The 21,320-nt window shown below is 41.6% G+C and overlaps 4 protein-coding genes across 5 annotated transcripts; 2 read left to right on the forward strand and 2 right to left on the reverse strand.

Annotated features, from left to right (window-relative positions):
* Positions 1-1,647: 1,647 nt before the first annotated feature.
* Positions 1,648-4,451, forward strand: LOC102704030 (S-adenosylmethionine decarboxylase proenzyme-like). Its single transcript, XM_006647432.3, has 3 exons — positions 1,648-1,876; positions 2,561-2,717; positions 2,813-4,451. The coding sequence occupies exon 3, from the start codon at positions 2,993-2,995 to the stop codon at positions 4,202-4,204; it is 1,212 nt and encodes a 403-aa protein (XP_006647495.1). The 5' UTR covers positions 1,648-1,876; positions 2,561-2,717; positions 2,813-2,992; the 3' UTR covers positions 4,205-4,451.
* A 696-nt stretch (positions 4,452-5,147) lies between these two features.
* LOC102704487 (histone-lysine N-methyltransferase ASHR3-like) lies at positions 5,148-13,247 on the reverse strand. Of its 2 annotated transcripts, none has more exons than XR_005811200.1 (11): positions 12,637-12,926; positions 11,600-11,746; positions 10,533-10,694; positions 9,506-9,556; positions 8,790-8,903; positions 8,599-8,698; positions 7,876-7,969; positions 7,292-7,370; positions 6,216-6,387; positions 6,041-6,121; positions 5,148-5,734 (listed from the first exon to the last, which is right to left on the reverse strand). XR_005811200.1 is itself a non-coding variant. In XM_006647434.3 (11 exons), exons 1-11 carry the CDS (start codon positions 13,135-13,137, stop codon positions 5,383-5,385), a joined length of 1,833 nt encoding a protein of 610 aa, XP_006647497.2. In that variant the 5' UTR covers positions 13,138-13,247; the 3' UTR covers positions 5,148-5,382. The 2 variants fall into 2 exon arrangements, 1 of the variants encoding a protein (XP_006647497.2); XM_006647434.3 differs by having other exon boundaries at positions 8,790-8,907; positions 9,506-9,532; positions 12,637-13,247.
* Positions 13,248-14,709: 1,462 nt separating this feature from the next.
* Positions 14,710-17,968, forward strand: LOC102704773 (pentatricopeptide repeat-containing protein At3g16010). The gene is made up of 2 exons (XM_006647435.3): positions 14,710-15,755; positions 16,393-17,968. The coding sequence occupies exons 1-2, from the start codon at positions 14,763-14,765 to the stop codon at positions 17,443-17,445; spliced, it is 2,046 nt and encodes a 681-aa protein (XP_006647498.1). The 5' UTR covers positions 14,710-14,762; the 3' UTR covers positions 17,446-17,968.
* A 189-nt stretch (positions 17,969-18,157) lies between these two features.
* Positions 18,158-20,675, reverse strand: LOC102705044. Its single transcript, XM_006647436.3, has 5 exons — positions 20,544-20,675; positions 19,873-20,274; positions 19,157-19,250; positions 18,582-18,702; positions 18,158-18,464 (listed from the first exon to the last, which is right to left on the reverse strand). Exons 1-5 carry the CDS (start codon positions 20,673-20,675, stop codon positions 18,371-18,373), a joined length of 843 nt encoding a protein of 280 aa, XP_006647499.2. The 3' UTR covers positions 18,158-18,370.
* Positions 20,676-21,320: the final 645 nt, after the last annotated feature.

Genomic DNA, 21,320 nt, shown 5'->3' on the forward strand with positions numbered 1-21,320 from the left:
CAGGGATGGGACGGAAGGTTCTAGAAGGAAGGATCGCGTACACACCTCGTCCAGCTCGGGGGAGGCGCTGCGCCCGGCCGCCGGGTTACCCGCCTGCGTCGCGCGGACGACGGTGAGGCCGCCGGCCGCGGCGGCGGCGTTGGTGGGCGAAGCTGGCGTGTGGCTGGGCCGCGGCCAGGCTCGATGGCTTTCGGCCCGTGAGGAGTTGGAGCGGCCAAGACGGTGGGCCTCCAGACCAGAGGATGAGGCGTGTGTTTATACACTATGGGCCCTCTGGTATAGCCCAATCTATTTAAGCCCAAAATCACTTGGGCCCAATCTGCTTGAAAACACCTTTTTATAGCAACTCCGGATATAAAATGACTCGACAAAAAGCCGATTGTACCAATCCTGTGTTGGTGCGTTAGATAAAGATTGAAATATTTTTTATTATTATTATATCTACTGAATGGCATAATCAATTGAATTAATTAGTAAAAAATTTAAAATATATTTTATAAATATGATATAATTAATTTTTTAAATATACCGTTTAACCGTTCGGAAACACATTCTCAATCATTTTCGCAGTTCTGCTTATTAAATTTTGATTTTTCAACCTTAAATTAAGAGTTTATTTTGAGTTTTTATCGAAGTTTATTTTCATCATTAGTTTTTAGATCATCAAGAATACGTATATAAAATTTTTATTCATAAATTATTTTTTGTTTACAAATATGACGCCACCAATTTATACTCCTATCCCACCATCAACTCTCTCCAATTCTTTAAAAAAATAACTTAGATATATTATATGAGACTAATTTTATTAATTATATTTTAATAACATGTTAATTATATATTTTTAAAAAGATCTCGGTGTAACCATGAGCAATATGCATTAAAGAGAAGTAGCCAAACCAAGGCCGACGTTACTGACGTCATGATCGGTGGCTTCGTGCGGCACAAGTTTGGCAAGGCTAGATCCTTCCAGGAAACTTGCTATCTCGTCCTCTCCCGAATCCCGATGACTCAAATCGATAATGAAAAGAAATAAATAAAAAAGTAAAGGAGAAAAGGAATGTGTTTTCTTTTCCTCCACAAAATGACTCACCACACCACCAGCGGTTCAGCACGAAAAGATAGGTCAAAGATAAGCACGTCATCTAGCAAAGCAGCACGTTACTCCTCCGAGTTAGCCGCGCAAAGAAAAGCAATTAGCATATATTCCAAAGAGGGAAGAGAAAAAAAAAACGCTAGGTCGCTATAATTTTGCACAGGACTGTCCACGCGTCCGGCCCAGGAGGCAGCACCAGCGTCCCGGGTTGCGGGCCCCACCTGTCATAGTCACCCGCCCCCACCCGCCCCGGAGAGAGCCGTCCCGAATCGGCCAGGCTGCCAGGCTGGGTCGGGTTGCCCCCCGCGTGCACGCGGTCCACAGCTTTCCCCCAGGGCCCTGTCCCCACGGCGTGGAATCGGCGCCCGAGGTGGGCCCCACAGGACGGCGGGCTCCCTCCCGGTCCAGTGGACCACGCCTTGGAACCCTTCCTCCAACTCCTCCCCTCGCGATACGCCGGCCAAACCGAACCCTCCTCCTCCTCCTCTCTCTCTCCTCAGCGAATATAAATAGACGGCGAAGGCAAGGCCGCCTCTTCGCAAGCCTCATCTATCTTCGCCTCGGTTCCGGGTGTTCGTTGAATACTTTTATAGTTTTTCCTCCGCACGTCTCGTGGCCGAGAGAGAAAGCGAGAGGAGCCCCCCCCCCCCCCCCCCCCCCCCACGATCTTCCCGCGGAGAGAGGGGATCTTTTTCTTCTTCTTCGTGAAGGTCTGAGATCTTGGACGAAGAAGAGTAGGTTCGTCGCTCGCGTGCACCCCGCCGACTTTGCTTAGGAATTGTAAGATCTCGCGACCTGTGCTTGGTGTTCCATCTAGTAGTAGTACTTTGGTTTGGTTTAGGATTTTTTAAAGATGATCTTTGAGAACCCTAGTTGTTCTGGGTACGGATGGTAGGATAATTATTTTTCCTTTGTTGCTGGTAGCGTCATATGAATGGTAGTAATTTTTTTACCTGGTTTATCGTGTGGTTCTGTTTAGAATTTTGTTTGGCTGAATAGATCCCCTTTTGCTTGATATCTTAGTATGTTCTGGATATTGTTTTGATCAATATGTGTCCTTCTAAGTTGTAGCTTTTGATTTCATCTCTTGTATTAGGTGGCTGGTTATAATAGTTGTATCTCAAGGTAGTTAAGATTTTTTATGATGAGACATCTGTTATTCGATTAAGAATTTCTTGTGCTTCTGCAATAGTCCAAACAGCAGCGAAAATTTTCTGCAGTTCATGCAGTTCATTTATCAAAAGTAATTAAGGTTTTGTTGAGAAATCAACTGTTGTTTGTGTCTGAATTTCCCATGGTTATGCAAAATAATAGTCTGAAAGAATTAGTGAATTTTCCCTCTGGGTTATATCGTTGATGAAACATGAATGTATCTCCTAGGTAATCGAGACTTGGTGATCTGACAATCGGTTGTGTTGCCTAGCCTTTCAGATTATCACCAACTGTCTTGATTCTTCTCTGCAGCGAACAATTTGATGTACTAATGGAGTCCAAGGGTGGCAAAAAGAAGTCTAGCAGTAGTCGTTCCTCCCTGATGTACGAAGCTCCCCTCGGCTACAGCATTGAGGACCTCCGACCTGCCGGTGGCATCAAGAAGTTCCGCTCTGCTGCTTACTCCAACGTATGTATCGAGTCGATTGAACACCTAATAATTTCTAAATCAGTGGTTGGTTCGTTAATCTTGCTCACTATGTCAATTGTTTTCATGTTTTGCAGTGCGCGAGGAAGCCATCTTGATAGCCCCCTTGGCTAACCTTGTTCTAGTAGTTTAGTTACTCCCCTGCATTCTCGTTTTGAGCTTTCTTGCATCTCTCTGGCTAGCTGCTTCCTGGTGACCAGGAAGATCATCGGTCACGCTTCCTTCCTTCCTCATCTCTGGCATTGTCCATCCAAACAATGGCAGTCCTGTCAGTTTCTAGCCCTCCACCGAGCTCAGCGATCGGGTTTGAGGGATATGAGAAACGCCTCGAGATCACTTTCTCAGAGGCGCCAGTCTTTGCTGATCCCAATGGCAGGGGTTTGCGTGCGCTGTCACGTGCTCAGATCGACTCTGTTCTTGATCTGGCGAGGTGCACTATTGTGTCTGAACTCTCCAATGAGGTCTTTGACTCGTATGTCCTTTCTGAATCAAGCCTCTTTGTGTATCCGTACAAGATTGTGATCAAGACCTGTGGGACTACCAAGCTCCTGCTCGCCATTCCGAGGATTCTTGAGCTTGCTGAAGAGCTATCCCTGCCCCTTGAAGCTGTAAAGTACTCTCGTGGGACATTCATATTCCCTGAAGCACAGCCCTCTCCGCACAAGAACTTCTCTGACGAGGTTGCCTTCCTGAACTGCTACTTCGGCGGCCTCAAGTCTGGTGGCCATGCCTATGTGATTGGAGATCCTGCAAAGCCAGGGCAGAAATGGCATGTCTACTATGCCACCCAGCACCCGGAGCAGCCTGTGGTCACCCTTGAGATGTGCATGACTGGGCTGGACAAGGAGAGAGCGTCTGTCTTCTTCAAGACCTCTGCTGATGGACACACAACATGTGCTAAGGAAATGACCAAGCTCTCAGGTATCTCTGACATAATCCCAGAGATGGAAATCTGTGACTTCGACTTTGAGCCATGTGGCTACTCCATGAATGCTATCCATGGCCCTGCTTTCTCAACTATTCATGTGACTCCTGAGGATGGCTTCAGTTATGCGAGCTATGAGGTCATGGGCTTCAACCCTGCATCCATTGCCTATGGTGACCTTGTCAAGAGGGTGTTGAGATGCTTTGGCCCGTCAGAGTTCTCTGTTGCTGTTACCATCTTCGGTGACCGCAACCACGCAGAGACATGGGGAAATGGTCTGAATATCGGGGCATATGCTTGCAGCAACATGGTTGAGCAGGAGCTGCCTTCGGGTGGTTTGCTCATTTACCAGAGCTTCACCGCTACTGCTGAGGTCGCGAGTGGGTCGCCTCGATCTGTTCTGCATTGCTTTGCTGATGAGAACACAGAGAATGCCACCACTAAGGATGGCAGTAAAATCGATGCTCTGTACTGGGAAGACGGCGAATTCGATGCCCTTGACGAGATAGATGGAAATGAGGGTAAGAGGATGAGGAGCTGCTGATGCGAGAAGCGCACTGAAGATTAAAGAAAGACAAGCTATGGTGATCTCTCTGTTACTTTGCGAAGCAGCCAGCCAGGCTATTCATATTGATATGCTATGCTATGTTCTTCTATTGTCATGTTTGCTTATAGTTCGAATAAAAGGCTCTAGGTGGTCTGCTTTGTCTGCCACAGTGAGCAAAATGTATCCCGAATGTCACAACCTTTATGTTGGGAATATGAATAAATTTCTTTATGTTATGTCAGCATTGTTACTCTCTTTAATTGTTCGGGTTGTGTGGTGATCAGGTAATGGGAGGTGGCACATTTTTACTTTGTCAAGATGCATGTTTTTTTCTTTCATTGTGTTGGGTGATGGATATACATCTTGGTCTCTCTACTGGACCGTCAAACGCGTTGGATTTGCGGGTGGGATCTGATTCGACTAAGACAGGCACCCCTGCATTGTCGGTAGAGAAGGCAATGAATTGAGCACTCTACGTTGATTTTATTCTGTAAGAACAAAATGGCAATAGGCAAATAGAGGTTACGTTCCATCAGTGACCAAATGGAGCTGTGAATGTTTCGGTGCATGAATGTAAAGAGTGGCAGTCTGGTATTCTTCTATACCGGTGTCTTCTCCGTGTTCCTGATATTTGTCACTAGCAATATCAGTCACTAGCCACAAAGGAATATGTTGAAATAATATAGGATATTCCGTTCCGGTCTCAGTCACAAGGCAAGGAATGCCAAAATAAATACCACCTCTATTTTTATTTATGCGACGTTGGATAGTGCGACATTCATTCCATAACGTAGGAGTCATATTAATTCCGATGAATATATATAATTTATATATATATCTAGATTAATTAACATCTAATATCTATATGAATCTAGATAAAACTAAAAAGTCTTACATTGTGAAACATGAGTAGGATACTCTAGACAATATAAGCCTCGTGAACTCTTTAGGATATCTGGAGCACAAGATAGTCGTGCATTCTCAGCGAACTGTAAATTAAACAAACTGACTATTTAATCAAATGAATGTTGTAACAAATTACAACAACATTTTTGGAGGGATGGGTGAATAGATGAGCAATGCGAAAGAATCGTTCAAAAATCAATGTCATGTGTGTTACCCTATATTATACAAATGAGAAGCGACTTCAGCTATCGCCAATTCAGGCCAAAGCTCTATGGCAAGGGTACAGTAGCTTCAGTAACTGGCATTGGTATGTTTGTAGGAGATGTAACTGCAATGGCAGATCTTTTCCTTTTGCATCCCCAGCATATCCGGTTTATTTTCCGTTTGCTTCTCAAGTTAAATGGTACCTCTATACAGTTGGTCCAGGGTAACAAATGTGTCATCGGTTTGTGTCTTGAGGCAGCGGTGTCCTGTTGTGTTGGCAGAGACCCAAGCAACTGGTCATCCAACGCTGCAATTGCAAGAGCATTCTGCGTAGGATTCTTAATTTGGCTGCCCAGGTAGCCTTGACAATTGTGTGCCCCACAATAGCACTTAACCTTCTCCCCGAAATGCACGAACCTGAAAACCAACGTGGACTATTGTTACTGCCACTCATAGGAAAAACATTAATCACTTGCAGGACTACTGGAGAAAAATCTTTCTTTCTCGCTGTGGCCTGTGGGGATGATAGTCGCCATTCAATGCTCTCTCCTAATTAACGTATTAGAACTTATACAGATGCTGATTGGATTCATGAAAATAAAAATAAATAAATAAATAAATCATGTCTCCATATTACAATATTGTATTCATTATGGCCTTTTCAGTTAAGGTGCCTTAGGCTCTTTAAAAATATGATAAAACAAAACTATTGCATGCACATACCTGTAGTCATAAGTTAAGTGTTCCCCAACTTTGATGGAACGCGAGGCAAAAACACCGACTCTTGTCTCACCATCAACTTGCCTATAAAAGCCATATGGGCAATCAGGAACATGGATCATTTAATATTGTTCATGAACTCACCAAGTACAGAGCCTTTCTGAAAAGATGTAATTACCATTTTTCTAGTTTACAGTTGGGATCACAACTGTGATTTAGAAAACGTGACGTGTTTCCTTTAAATGTTGCATCTATTGTGAAATCTTTGCTGATTTCACACATGTAAAAGTTTTTATCGCCACGCCGTTTCATGTCCCAAAGTCTTTGTTCACATGTCGCATCATTGATGACTGGAATAGGGTTCAAAATACATCAGAAAAACATTTAAAAGAAATAAATGAGCACAGGACTAAGTCGTTGCAGCTACTTCGATACTCCCTCCGTTTCGCAATGTAAGACTTTCTAGCATTGTCTAGATTCATATGGATGCTAATGAATCTAGACATATATAAATTATATACATTTATCAATGAATGAATTTAGACAAGGCTAGAAAGTCTTACAATATGAAATGGAGGTAGTAGCAAATAGTTAAGAATCAAGCCTGCAATTTTAGTTAGCTTGTTTCTTATTGACAAAAATATGATGCTATACCTGAGTTACATAAAACTCAATTACAAACAGCAAAAGGGATAATAAAAAAAATTGTGACCTTGAAGACTAAAGTGATGTTTCTAAAAGGAATAGCTAATGGTCATTTCGGTCAAAAACAGGCTAAGGTCACAAGGATAAGTGGTACAAAAAACAATTGCCCATGTTCATAATTGTAGCTATGTTATAAGATTGGATAAAATATACACTATTTCTTCAATTGTCAAATTAATATAAATTTTCATCTAAAATTGACACACCTTCCCATTAAACAGATGCACTAACAGGCTTGTTCATGCTATCTACCAATGAGTTACTTTATGAGTGATTACAGTTATTGGATAGCATTAGATTATCGTGAACTTTACCATCCTTTTGACATAGTGATCACTAGAACAAATTATGCAGTAGCAACTTGCAGGTTGGCATAATTTATGCAGAGGTAGGATCATCAGTTAAATTGGGTGAATTAGGCTGGTGGAAATGTGGTAGAGAGACTGGAAAGTGGAAACACATAATGTGACTCCACAACGACATATAATACAGTCTACCAAAGAATATGCATTAGTATTACAAAAATTCAAACGGTAGAATTGCTTGTACCTTCGCCAACATACTCAATTATAAAATCACCTTTTTCCAATGGCTCCAAAGAAATAGCACCCCATCCACATCGTTTTGTCTGTATATAAAAGAAGTAGCTGCAATTACCCGATTTATTCTCTCTATCGAATGAAGAATGATGGTGCCCAGTGGCGTCAACAGAAGGAGAAACTAATCTACATTTCACACCATGCCAACTTCAAACAGATCTTATCATAGCCATATGACATTTTACATTAAAGAATCAAACAAAGTGGGTCTGTGGACTTGAGTAGTTTGGAAACTGTCAAATGTTGCATTGCATACTTCTCTAATTAGTTTTTAACGTTAGAAGCTCAGGTCCAAGTTTAGGTAAAACTTAAATAATGTAATCAGCAGTTTTTGTGATGATACAACACTCAGCTATCAGCACAAGCTCTTAGACAAATGAGGAAATTGACAGTTTTGAAAAGATATTACAGATAATACCAGCGCATGCAATTATATACATAATATAGATGCTGAAAGTGTTACACAGGTAGGGAAGAATGCAATGGTAATCTATGTTCTTAATGAAATCAAGAAGATTTGCAGGACATAATTACCTTAACAGCTTTTATTTTTTTATCCTTGCGGAATGGTTTATTCGTACACATCTCTGAGCAGTGACAATTCTTGGAACAACTCATGTAAAGGCCCCTAATAGAGTGCAAACAAAAATTTAGAACATAAAAGAGAGATGTGTAGTAACAGAATAGTGGCAAGAGTACTCAAATTTTTGAATGGCAGAGGAGAGAACATGGTTGAAATGATTACCATGTGGATGCTAAAATACCGTGATGCTACGGTAGCATTAGCTACATGTCATCAAAAGCAGACAAGGATTTGTATAGAAAAATGACAAATGATAAGCTCCACGCATAAGTAATGTGTAATGTAATGATTTTTTTAAAAAAAAAATTGTCAGACTACATTTGATTAAAATGAATTGAGAAAAAGAGGGTATCAAGTCTTACTGGTCATCCTTTAATGCATGAGGTCGACATCTAACAACAAGTTCTTTACATGATAGTGATAATGATAAATTCGGCTTAAAAAATGATTGCATTCAATTATACTTTTGAAATTTGCAGCATAAAGTCCAAAAGATAACAATACAAGTAAACAAGGAACAACGTGCTGAGACATGCATATTCTTTTGCAGTTTTGCTAGAACAGCACATTGGTGTCATTTTTAGAGAACAATGAAGTATTTTTGCAGGAATCAAACTAGAGCTTTTGTGAAAACTTCTGTCTATTGAATGTATTGGCAAAGTAAGAATGGTTACCTGCATTCACAGTCATCTTTGCAAGTAGAATCAGCACTGCAGTTTGTGCACCCAGCCTCCGCGCGAGAACCAGGACGTTTTTTCTTGATTAAATATACATCTATCAAAAATATTAAGAAAACAGATAGGATATGTGGAAATGAAAAGCAGACGAAGAGGAAATTCATTTTGTGACTACAACTTTAGGATACTGCGCCTGATAAATGTGAAGGGTGGTGGTTTGCAGACAGCTGCAGTGAAATCCCTGATTGTCGAATCAATCTTGAAGTCTTCACTAACATATGGAAGAGGTAGCCGGCAAAATACTTCCTATGAAACAAACATGTCAGCGTGGCCATCAAGAAACATTTCACAGGAAACACGCTCAATTTTCTGAAGAAAATATTATATTTTGGTTGGAACGAGAAAACATTCAAATACTTCTCCAAGGGTTTAAAGCATTAGTGGAACAAATATGTTCCTCATCAATCTTCATGAATTTCAATGCTCTGCTGATGTTCTTTAGGGCAGTAAAAGCAAGTTTCATAAAAAGAACCACCTCTCCTGTTCTAAATTAACTGATTTTTTCAACTTTTGTGTCTCCAAACTACAGCTTTGCTAACTAAAATTTTACATACAATGTACTAAAAATACAGATAATAATATGTGGCATCCTATATATAGTGTATCAGCCAATGTGAAAAGGTAGGCAAAAACGTGCATCCCAAAATACCACTTATTTTAGAATGTGTGAGGACCGCTGCTTTAGCAGAATCCCCAAAATACTAGAGAAAAACGCCCAGAAACCTATCATTAAAGCATCCAGGTATTCCAGGGATAAATAACTAGAATGTGCACAATGGCATCATCTAAAAACAGCATGAAACAAATATAGCAAGCATAGAGTTATATCATACACAACACTAACCTCTATGCTGTTCGTCAAGTCAGCATTCTGCCACCATTAAACAGAGTAGTCCTGTCAGCCACCTCAAAACATTACAAATATTACGAGAAGGGCACAGAAAATGACTCTTTCAAGGTATTCTCCAAAGAAGTAATTGAAATAGCAACACATTATGACTTTATTAATCTCCCACAATCCAAATTAGAATAAAAACTGTAGAATGCAATGGAGACATCAGTATTGTGCTTGAAACTATGAAACAAGCATTCACCTCTTGTTGGAAGCAAACAATAAAAACAAAGACGCACCACATGACAGAATTCTTGGTTTATGAAGAATAGAAGCACAAATGCCGATCATTTTATTAGGAGATAATACGACCTCATTAGCAAGAACAGGACCAAACACGTTAGAGTATGCAGTTTGACCAAATTGTGGAGGAGTGCCAGTAAAAGAAACAAAAAGGTTGTCATATTAGTGTCACAGTCACAGCTGCACCGAACGGACTTCGATGCACATACATTCATGCGAAATGCTTGCGCTAACTTGCTAGAAGTCTAAGCACCCAGCTAATAGCAGCAATATTATGATAAGATGAAAGAAAAACAAAGAATGAGACTCTTTACTTATCCAAAACATGTATTCTAGAAAAAAAAGAGTTAATACAGTAAATAATTTCTCGCAATATCAAACAAGATTATATAAACAAGATGAGTTAAAATGGGGGAGAGGTTAAGACCATGAAACTTGGAAAACATGTCTTAAATTCACTAGGTTCAGTTGAGAAAATGATTCTATATGATGGCAATTTGATATCCATACAAAGCGATAATCGGCTAAATGGTATTAAAATAATACAACACATAGTAAAACAAAATCAAGTTAGTTGCACAGACAGAAAGATGAAAATGCACATCAAGGGAGGAATAGTTTTGCACTCAAATTGTTTTTCTTGGATCTTCAATAAATATCATATTGTACTAGAAGTTTGTTTTCTTTACAAGTCTAAGAATATAAAGCGGAAGATCTAAAGGGTAAAAGGATAGACCTCATTTTGAAGGAGCCAGTCAGAGGGATGCCTCCAGCAGATAGCACTTCCTTGGTCATCTTTTAGATGAATTAATGGCCATGGTGCACATTTTGTATGTGCTGCAACTGTACATCGCCCACAACGCCAAAAAAACATCTTTTGCTTACATACCATACAACCCTGATTGGAGATAAATTTAAATTAATGCAAGTACAAGTAAAGCTATCACTATTAATCCAATTGCAAGAAGTGAAACATAACACCAAGAAAACGAGATTTATAACTGCAACATGGACTGTGGCAACTTTTTCTCCTTGGCTACAGACAAAACTCTCAGGTGAGAAGTTTCTAGCAGGACAATTGATGAATACCAACACTCTACATTTCACTTCAGAAAGTACTTCTGTTTGGGCAGCAACTTGTTAGGTCTGGTTTGTTTTAGGACACAAACCTTCCATACTCTTCGCTGGATAAAAAACCAGTCTTCCATGCCATGGCAATGTGGTGCGAGCACATGCAATGTATGGTCAGTGACTTGGGCCTCACTACATTGATTTTTTTTCCATCAAAAAGATAAACATGGAGCCAAACTGAATGTTCCAGGCTAAAATAGGAAATTCAAAAAAAAAATGGTCATAGAATAAGACCAGCTCAAAGTTAATAATAAGGTATTCCCAGGTTCCCCTTAAATATATTTCTTCCCTATACATATTGCATAAATTTGTACCACCCAAAATTTCTTGTTGGCCACAAACTGACAATAGGTTTAATACAGATGACCAAAACTACAGAGGTATAATTGACACAGTATTAACATATTTATTACTCATAGCTGTGACTGTGTATAATGCATCCCTTGGCCTCAAGGGACCATATAATGCACAAATGTACTCCACTGTCTACATTGCATGAAAGTAACAATTATCCGAGTAGAGTATAGACATGCAAAACATGTAAATGTATGAAATTAAACAAGACGGCCAGAGAAGCGTAAAATTTTCAGAACTGAATTTTATTTAGAGTAGTTCTTTAGCAAATACAGTTTCATCATGTGCACTAGTCATTTAGCAGATGCCAGAGCTTACGTGCTGAGGGCATTTGAAGCTTTCTGCAATGAAGTTTGCAGTATCTTCTGCTGCACAAGTTAGATGGAACATTTCTTCGCAACGGCTAATTGAACATTTTATTTCCTCTCCAGGATAAATAATTTTAGAGCATAATCGGCATTCAACCTGTGCAGGGATAAACATGGCGTGAGCTGCTAAGAAAACAGAAAAGAACAATAACAAAACTAGTAAGCTTGATGTAAACACTGCTTGTACTGCCAGATTTACACAAAAAAATTCATAGGAAACAGTTAAATCCACACCCGAAAAGTCCATTCAGTAATCAAAATTTGTCATTGATCAAATTAATGGGCTGCTGTTTTTAGAAGGAAATGCGAGTATAAGTTTGATGAGTATTAAGTTGGGATGTAAGCATCTTCCTATAACTGTTGAAGTGAGAGGAGACCCTAAATCTTTTCCAGAACTGTCAAAGTTATGTGTTCCCCTCCATATTAAAGTCTGTTACTGCTACAGTGCTGCTCCCTTCAGTCAAAAAAATATTGTCTTTACATACTATTTAGAGTATAATGATATGAGAGTATGTCTTATGACCAATCTACTCAAGTCATCTTAATATGATAATAAAAAGTGCTCGAAATACACAGTTGTTCAAAATTCAGATACACAGAAAATTGAGCACATGCTTCTAAGTTTCTAAGAATTTACAACTAGAGGAAGTAAATCTGCAAAAGACGCAAGAGCTACAGCACACTTAAAGCTTCATATGGTCAGATATGTTTTAAAACTGCTGCATTACATATTAATCTTATATGTAAAAATGCATTACCAGTCTAAGCATCTCATCTATAAGGTTTTTCCAATACCCGCATGGTATATAACTATATATTATTATTTACTCAAGTTTGCTCATGTAAAAACGCCTAGGTCATTTTCAGAGTCATAATTTCGCTCGACCAGCCCATACAAAGACAGGCATCTTGTTCAAACAGAAGTTCTGACTTCTGAGTAAGCTCAAGCATTTGTTACTCTATCGAAGTAGGAGCAAAAACGCATACCGCCTTGGGTGCGCCGGTCAGAAAAGGCAGCTCGCAGCGGCGGGCCGGCACGCCGAGCGCCGCCTTCTTCGCCTGCCACTCCCTAACGTACTCCTCGAGCGGCCGACCTGACGGCTGCGCAGGCGCGGGCGCCACCGCGGACGAAGGCGACGGCGCGGAGGGCGGCTTTTTTCCGCCCCCGCGGCGCGGGGCGGGGCAGGCGGGGACAGCGTCCGCGCCCGCGGTGGTGAAGCTGCGCACGCGGCCGCTCCACCGGCATTCCACCGGGAGAACAGGGGCGCCGTCGCCACCTCCTCCTCCTCCACCAGCACCTCCACCGGAGGCGGATTCCGCCTTCACCTCCGCCCCCGCCTCCGCCTCCGCCGTAGCCGACACCGCCGCTGCGGCGGCGACGGCGGCGGCGTCGCCTCCGGCCTGGTGGCCATCGCCAACCGACTCACCGGCGGCGTCGCGGGGGAGTTCCGGTGGGAGGGGGAGGCAGACGGTGCTCAGATCTGGCATGGCAGCAAGGCGGGAGGGGTTATGGGCTAGGGTTTGGAGGGCATTGGAGTTGGGTGGAGACGTGGAGAACGCGGGGGGGAGAGAAGGGAACGGAGGTCTGAATTGGGGAAGAAGAGAGGGGCGCCCCCGCGCGGCCGCGCCTCGCGGCATTTTGTTTTGCTTTTCGTTTTTTCTTTTTGGCCAGTGAAATTTTCCCGTGATGCTTTTGCAGAGAGCTCTACTGAAAAGTTTGGAATTCGCTTGTCTGAAAGGGACTATGGTTTTTTTTACAGAAAAAATCAAATGGTATATTTGTAAATGAATAACATTTATGCTTAGCAATCCGAAGATAATGCTGAAAAATAAATTTGGTCGAAAATAATATTAAAATTAAGGATATAAGTACAAACAAAAGCGAAACAATAGTATGAAACTTGCAAATAAACCCTTTATTTGTGCTTACACGGTTACACCTACCTGGAGTTTTTGTATGGTGGTTCATTTTTCTCGATTATACGTAGACGACACACGTATACACGTATTCGCATCATTATATCACTGTATTAAGGGGTTATTTAGATGGGATAAATTTTTTAGCCCCATGTCATATCGAATGTTTGGACACTAATTTAAAGTATTAAACATAGGCTATTAATAAAACCTATAACTAATTCGCGAGACGAATCTAATGAGCCTAATTAATCCATGATTAGCCTATGTGATGCTGCAGTAAACATTTGTTAATTATGGATTAATTAGGCTTAAAAAATTCATCTCGCGGATTAGCTCTCATTTATGAAATTACTTTTTTATTAGTCTATGTTTAATACTTCAAATTAATATCCAAATATCCAATATGACTAGTGACAAAAATAAGTCGGTAGAAACAAACACCCCTAATATATACCTTCGAGGTAACAGATGCTCTAATACCTGGCATACAAAATTAATGTTAAAAGCGCATACGCATGTGCGTGTTTTTTTTAATGATCAGTAGTATTTTCATTTTGTCCTGACATTTTTTCACAGCACCTTTAGTATTTTCCCCTTTTTATGTCTATCATTTGCACCTGTGAAAACTATATCTATCATTTAACTTGCAATAACTGCTTACACGTACAAATTACAACCATTGAGTTTGAAATGAAGGGTTAAACTATAATTTTAATTGAATTTGCACTTTGGTATACAGTACACATGTACGACCCCGTTTTAAAATATAAATATTTATAGACTATTAAGCATAGATTAAGGAGATGTTAAAAGATTTTTTTAAGTTAATACAGCTGTCAGTTTTTGAATTCCAAATTGATTTGATTCTCTTTCTAAACATCTAATTGGCTTTAAAATCATTATAATGATTTAAATCATGAGAATCAATACAAATATGCTTATATTACAGTATGAGTTTTAAATATAAGAAATATTTATATTTGGTAGCGAATGAACTGTTCACAAGTGAATACGAGATCACAAGCGCGGTGCAAGAAGAAGCAACCGTTGGATCATAGATATGGACGGTGTAGATCGACCGATCCCCTCCCCACCTTCTTCCTCTTCTCCCCCTTCCTCCGTGGTAGGGTTTTTCGCCCCACTGCCTCCTGCCCTCCTCCGCTGCACCCACCGGGGCGGCCGCCGCCGCCACCATGAGAGCCCTCATCACCCTCTCCAGGCTCACCCGCCGGCTCCTCCCGTCCCTCGCCGCCTCCCACGCGCCGCGTCCCCTCCTCCTGCGTGGCCTCCACGGCGAATCACCGCCGCCGCCGCCTCCTTTCCAAGCGCCGCCACCCATCGCCTCCCGGATCCTCCAGTCCGAGCTGGAGCCGAGCGCGGACGCGGAGCAGGAGGGGGATGCGGAGCAGCCGGACTCCGACCCGGACCTCGATGAGTTCCTCGCGCGCTTCGTCGCCAAGCTCCGGCCGATCCTCGCCGCCGCGTTCCCCACCAATGACCGCCACGTGCTCGACGAAATGCTGCGCCTCGTCGCGGAGGCCGTCATGTGCCGCCTCACGGGCGTTGACCCCGGGGATGACGCCGTCGAGCTCAGCGACGACCTCTGGGCGGCGGTGTGGGAGGTCAGCGCCTCCGTGCGCGACGGGATGCAGCGCGACCGAGTCCGCGCCGAGCTACGGGACTACCTCCACTGCGACGAGGTGAAGGAGATGACGCGGTTCGCGGCGGACGTTGGCATTCGCGGCGACATGCTACGTGAGCTGCGCTTCAAGTGGGCCCGTGAGAAGCTTGAGGAGGTCGAGTTCTACCGAGGCCTCGACGACATGCGCGCCCAGGCCGAGGCGGCTGCTAACCCTGTCGCACTCCCAGCGCCCAGGCTGACAGCTTTGCCGCAGAGGAAGGGGGAAATCAAGTTCAAGATTCATGGGCTGGACTTGTCGGATCCAACGTGGGGTGAGGTTGTGGAGCGGGCGGCCGAGGCTGAAGCACACTTTGTGCCAGAGGAGGCCAAGGCTGTAGAAGGGAAAGCAAAGAAGGCTGAGGAGAAGCTGCTAGCAGTTGATCCAAGGAAAGGAGACCCGGTGCCTGCCATGGAGGAGTGGAAGGATGAGCTCTGGCCGAAACGTGCTGACTGGATGGCGCTGCTTGAGCGTGTTAAGGCCCGGAATGTCGAGTTGTACCTCAAGGTGATATATCCTTTGTTCGAAGCTATCGGGCCTTATGATGTCATGTTAGTCAAGTAGATTACTTTGAAGTTGAATTCTGAGTTCTTCCATTGTACATTTTATAGCTTGTGGTTTTGCTGATGCGATAGCCTAATTACTACTCTTTCGATATAACTCACTTTCACCAATCTTTAAAATGCAACTTCTAACCACTAATTTTGTTTAACAGTTTATTCAAAATTTAAAACAATAAGATATATTATTTGAGATTTTTTTTCATGGTTGATAGCCTGTTCTTGAATATAGGGAATATTGCATTCTTCTCCAATTGACATCCTAAGTTTTAGCTACTTCCATAATCAGATTGACTGCTACTACATTATTCAGTTCTCTCATGTTTGACAAAGTTCTGCAGCAGCTTTTCTCTGTATCATGTTACTATCGCAGCATGCTTTAACCATGTCAGGCTAGTTACATATAAATGAAGCCTCAATTTGTGGACAATTGGCATTTAAATGCATGGTTTGTGAAACTGAGGGAGTACCTTGAATTTTGCTAAGTTGTTCAATTGTTATTCAGTTTTAGAAAGCCTGCACTCATCCACTCACATTAAAATATTGTTTGTAGTTTAACATGTAAGCTGTATTTTAATTTACAGGTTGCTGAAATTCTGTTGGCTGAAGAATCTTTTGGCGCAACCATTCGTGATTACTCTAAGTTAATTGATCTTCACTCTAAAGCAAATCATGTGGAAGATGCAGAAAGGATTCTTGGTAAAATGAAAGAGAAGGGCATTTCACCTGATGTACTCATATCCATCACTTTAGTCCACATGTATAGCAAGGTGGGGAATCTTGAACAAGCCAATCAGGCTTTTCAATTTCTTAAGGGGGAAGGCTTTCCACCAGATATCAAACTATTCACATCAATGATCAATGCTCATCTTAAGTCTGGAGATCTAAAACGAGCAGAAAATCTGTTACATGAATTGGAGAAATCGCTCAAACCCACCAAGGAACTATACATGGATGTGATTCAGGCATTTGCTGAGCATGGCATGACAGATGGAGCCGAGAGGGTGAAAACAATGATGTTTCTTGCTGGGTACCAACCCACCCCGGAGTTATTCACATCACTTATAGAAGCATATGGACGGACTGGTCACTCTGACTGTGCATATCCCTTGTTTGAGCAGATGAGGAGGTCTGGGCATGAACCAGATGATCGTTGCCTTGCTGGTATGATGCTTGCCTACATGACAAAGAACCAACTAGACAAGGCTTTGAAATTCCTGTTGAATCTAGAGAAGGACGGACTCAAACCTGGAGTTAAGACCAACCTTGTCTTGCTGGATTGGCTATCTAGGTTGCAGCTAGTGCAAGAATCTGAACAACTAGTGCAGAAGATTAGAAAGGCCGGAGAGGAGCCCATGGAGATGCATGTTTTCCTTGCCGATATGTATGCAAAGTCACGACAAGAAGAAAGAGCCCGCAAATCCCTCAAGATTTTGGAAGAAAAGAAGAAAGTATTGAAGGCTGAACAGTTTGAGAGGATTATAGGAGGCCTCCTCGAAGGGGGGTTCACGGAAGAAGCAAATAAATACTTCAAAATGATGAAAGCACGTGGCTTTGTTCCATCGCCAACGATTGAGATTGGGGTCAAGGCTAGTTTTGGGGTCAAGGGTGGTGTTAATCCTAGGCATCGGGGTTAAGGCTTTTATACCTAGGCAGTGATCAACTACTATCCAGGCTCTGATTCTGGTACAAAACTCTTGAGGTAGCACTGATGACGGCACAGCCATTCAGCTCAACTGAAGTGACGAAAAATCCTGGCATCGGTTGGTTTTGTTTGATTTGATATTGAATGTCTTCATTTTGAAGATGCATCCATGAACTATGGATTCATACAACCTGTTATTGCCATGATTTTTTTCCTCGTCATTTGGACTTTGCATGATCACATCTAATAAGTTTTTTTAGTCATTGTAACGCCTGGATCTCTAGATTGTGCCAAGCAGTCAGGTTTGTCTATGCAAATAGCAGTTACTTGTTTTTCATACTTGTGACTTACCTTTGATTAGCATTCATACCGAATGAACAATTTATTACAATGTGAAACGGTGCACCTTCACATATGCGCTAAGACGCGCCTCTGATCAGCCTGTTTATCGTGTAAATTCTTTCTGTGCTTGTGGTAATATTGGAGCGAACAGTGTAAATCTTGAGTAATGAACTGTAGAATAAGGATTAGACAAATGCACCACCAAAACAGATGGCCGACTTTGAATGACCAAATGCTGCTCAACATTCGTTCTGAAATATAATACATGGGTTGTATTTGTGTTGACGTGTGGACTGACCATGGCAACAACACAAGGAACTACTATGGTTGAAAAGCAGTAATAACGACAGATAAAAGCCATATGCAGCCAAATCTTTCTTTCATTCACAAACACTTTTAAGTTGAACACAACAGATAAGTTGGTATATTGGGTGCCTGAGGCGAACCACTGAAATAGTTTAGCCAGAATATGAGCACACAACGTAAAGTTCTCATAGTTTTACAGGAAACACCTCTGACAACTATGACCACATGTCTGCTTTTGGTGAGAAGATACCAATCCAAAACCAGCGACACTACCGCTGAGCCAGCTTCTTCAAGTGTTGAAACAACTTTTGCTTTATCCACTGTCGATCATATGGCAGAAATGCCTGAATTGAGTGATCATAACTGCAAATGCAAATGAAAAAAAAGCAGTTAAAGTTTATTAAATGAATACAATACACGTGAATTAGCATAGCAAAATCTGATATAATTCTTGATGATCTTAAAAGTTATTTTACTCACACAAGTGCACTGATATCAGCTAGACCATCAATGAAGTTATAGAGGTCAGTGATGTCATAGGTTATGTTCGGCACCATTGGGTTTATGTCCCTAATTTTCCTTTCATAAAGACCACAGATTCCTGTTATTTCAGTAGAGTTGCGGTGAGTAAATTTATGAAGTGCAAAAGGAAAATAAATCAATAAGCACCTGTGAAGAAATAAAATACTTCCAATCATAATTGAGTATATTGGATTTATGCCAACTAGCACGCTAATAATAGACACACAGTAGACAATAACGAAAGCAATGTTGTAAACAGAAATACCAAAATCAACTGTTACATTGTGTGGTTGAAGAACCCTCTCTCCTTTCTGAAACAACAGCCTTCAACAAATAATATGTAAGAGGAGAGAGTAATGAAATAAATCCTGATGATGTCGCTAATGCAGTATAGGCCACACGAGGAGAAAAGGAGAATGCATAAAATATTGCAAGATCACATGATAATCAATAGGATCATACACAAAAATTAACTAAGCTATTATCTAAGCATTCTGTCACTAGTTATATTTTCAAAAAAAAACCATACATACCATCCAATGCATGGTTAATTGAATTATAATCCATAAATGTTCTGGAACCCCTATTTTGGGATGGTTGCATCAGAATAATGGTGTGCCTCCCAGCCTGCACGATGCCCGAAAAATTCAGATTGAATGCATGCTTCAAGAATCAAGAAACAATGGTTCGAATGAAACCAACTGATGATATTACAAACATGTCAGAATTCAAGTGTTCAACAAATTCCTAAAGTGGCAATAACTATGTTCAGAGCAACCATTGATCTGAAAAATATTTGCACCATAAAAGCGAGGATCCGCTTTGTTAAATAAAAAATTGATAGCATGGTCAAGATAGTGATAATAATGCGTAATTATGTCGATCAGGAAAGCTTCTTATCTAAAGAGTAATTCATTGATAGTACAACAAGTCCTAGCCAAGTAACCAGCACGCTATCAGTATAGCAATTATAGTCTTTAGGCAAACTCCACATCTTTGTTATAAGAAAAAGAGTAATGTTCCAAACTACAAAGTATACCATAGTTATGCACATACTATTTCTACAGATTAGTAGTAAGTTCTATACATTGGTAATGAACAGCTAAAATTTGGTATTTCATACATATCAACACAAATCCTTAACGAATGCACGTCTATCTCCAAACCAGTGCAACATGCTGACCAAAACCCACATTCGCCCAAAGTCCAAACCCTAGAGTCCTGTGGGAAAAGGGGGGAGATGGGTTACCATCGAGAGCACAGGATCACTCCGGATGGCGCGACGGACTGGGAGGAGCAGGCGTCGCCCAGGTAGGTAAGGGGGCCTTCGCGATGGCTCACCGGAGGCGGCGGCGCTCAGGTTGGAGGAGGTGGCACCAGCGTAATATAAGGCGGCGGCGGCGGCGGTTGCTGCTGCTGCGGGGTGGGAGGAAGCGAGCTGGGCTGGGGTCGGAATGAACAGGTAGGAGCGGAGCGGAAGCTCGCCGGAATCTACTCCGAGGGGCGTCGAGCTCGGGGGTCGGGGGAGGAGGAGGCGGCGGCTTCGTGTCGGCTGCGGCTGCGTATCTCTCGCGGTCGCGGGGAGGGGGAGCGTCGAGGGGTCGGGTCGGGTAGTGTGGGTTGGAAAGAAAAAATTCCTACGAGACCAGGTCTGCTAGGAGTCCATCCATGATCCATCGTGTGTGACATGTGCAAGGCAGCACGAATCTTAATGCGTCGAGTTATTAGTACAGATTATAGTTGGTTAGCGCGTTAACCCAGAAGTTAATTTGGGTAAGGGATCAATCTTGTTGGCCCGTTCTCAACAAAGCAGCCAGTGTATCAAGGTTCTATTGAGAGTACTTAAGTCACTAGGGTATATCCATTGATTGGTATCAAACGGTTTCTATTGAGCATTATATGTTACATTGTTGGACCCACCAGGATAAAAATTGATGAGCCAAGGATGAAAACATCACTAGACACAACAACCAATTTTTTGCGTTGGAACCACAGTGTTAGACGCAAACCTACAAGCTTAGGGTTGTTGCTGCATTGTTGTGTCTGAGCCATCGAGTGCCCCTGACCATCTTTCATCTTGTTTTCTCTTTTAGGTGGTATTTGGTTCTTTAGTTCTAGGACTAAAAATTAGTCCCAGGACTAAAATCTTTAGTCCCTATTGTTTGGTTAGATGAACTAAAAAGACTAAAAATATATCATATATAGAAATTTTGGTTAGAGAGCATGTGTCAAAGGAAGTTTTAGTCCCAATAAGTATATCTGAAAGTGACTAATAGACTAATACAATTTTAATCCCTTTTAGTCCCTCCTATTTAGGTTTTTAGGGACTAATGGATTAGTCATCTAAAACAAATAGGGCCCTTAGTCCATCTGGTACCTAGTCCATATGAAACTACTAAATCAGTGCACTTGGTTAGCGACCATTACATTATTATTACTAAGCACATATAAAGCTATATTTTTTTGTTAAAGATTATTTGATTTTGTTATAACTATTTAATAGTATAAACAACAAAAGTAACTGTTACAGTTAAAAATCTACTTTTAAAGATAAGATTATGAGAAACTTTACTATAGAAAGTGCATCGTTTAGTAGTTTAAGTAGTTTAAGGAGCTTGCAAGGCTAAGAATAAGTTAGGTAAAAGAACACAGCCTAACATGATCGATTAATTAGGGCATTCACAATATAATGACTAA

This window comes from Oryza brachyantha, chromosome 2 (genome assembly GCF_000231095.2).
Source record: "Oryza brachyantha chromosome 2, ObraRS2, whole genome shotgun sequence".
Taxonomy (NCBI): Eukaryota; Viridiplantae; Streptophyta; class Magnoliopsida; order Poales; family Poaceae; genus Oryza; species Oryza brachyantha.

Bases quoted from the DNA above. Each gene is read 5' to 3' on its own strand.
- LOC102704030 (XM_006647432.3), top strand. From the start codon at position 2,993: ATGGCAGTCCTGTCAGTTTCTAGCCCTCCACCGAGCTCAGCGATCGGG.
- LOC102704487 (XM_006647434.3), bottom strand. From the start codon at position 13,137: ATGCCAGATCTGAGCACCGTCTGCCTCCCCCTCCCACCGGAACTCCCC. The intron at 9,533-10,532 runs GTCTATCCTTTT...TAATGGTGGCAG, and splicing joins ACTGGCTCCTTCAAAATGAG to AATGCTGACTTGACGAACAG. The intron at 8,699-8,789 runs GTATCCTAAAGT...TATTTTTGATAG, and splicing joins CTTCACATTTATCAGGCGCA to ATGTATATTTAATCAAGAAA.
- LOC102704773 (XM_006647435.3), top strand. From the start codon at position 14,763: ATGAGAGCCCTCATCACCCTCTCCAGGCTCACCCGCCGGCTCCTCCCG. The intron at 15,756-16,392 runs GTGATATATCCT...TTTAATTTACAG, and splicing joins ATGTCGAGTTGTACCTCAAG to GTTGCTGAAATTCTGTTGGC.
- LOC102705044 (XM_006647436.3), bottom strand. From the start codon at position 20,675: ATGGCTCAGACACAACAATGCAGCAACAACCCTAAGCTTGTAGGTTTG. The intron at 19,251-19,872 runs GTAACCCATCTC...GGCATCGTGCAG, and splicing joins GTGATCCTGTGCTCTCGATG to GCTGGGAGGCACACCATTAT. The intron at 18,465-18,581 runs GTGAGTAAAATA...TTGCATTTGCAG, and splicing joins GCTGATATCAGTGCACTTGT to TTATGATCACTCAATTCAGG.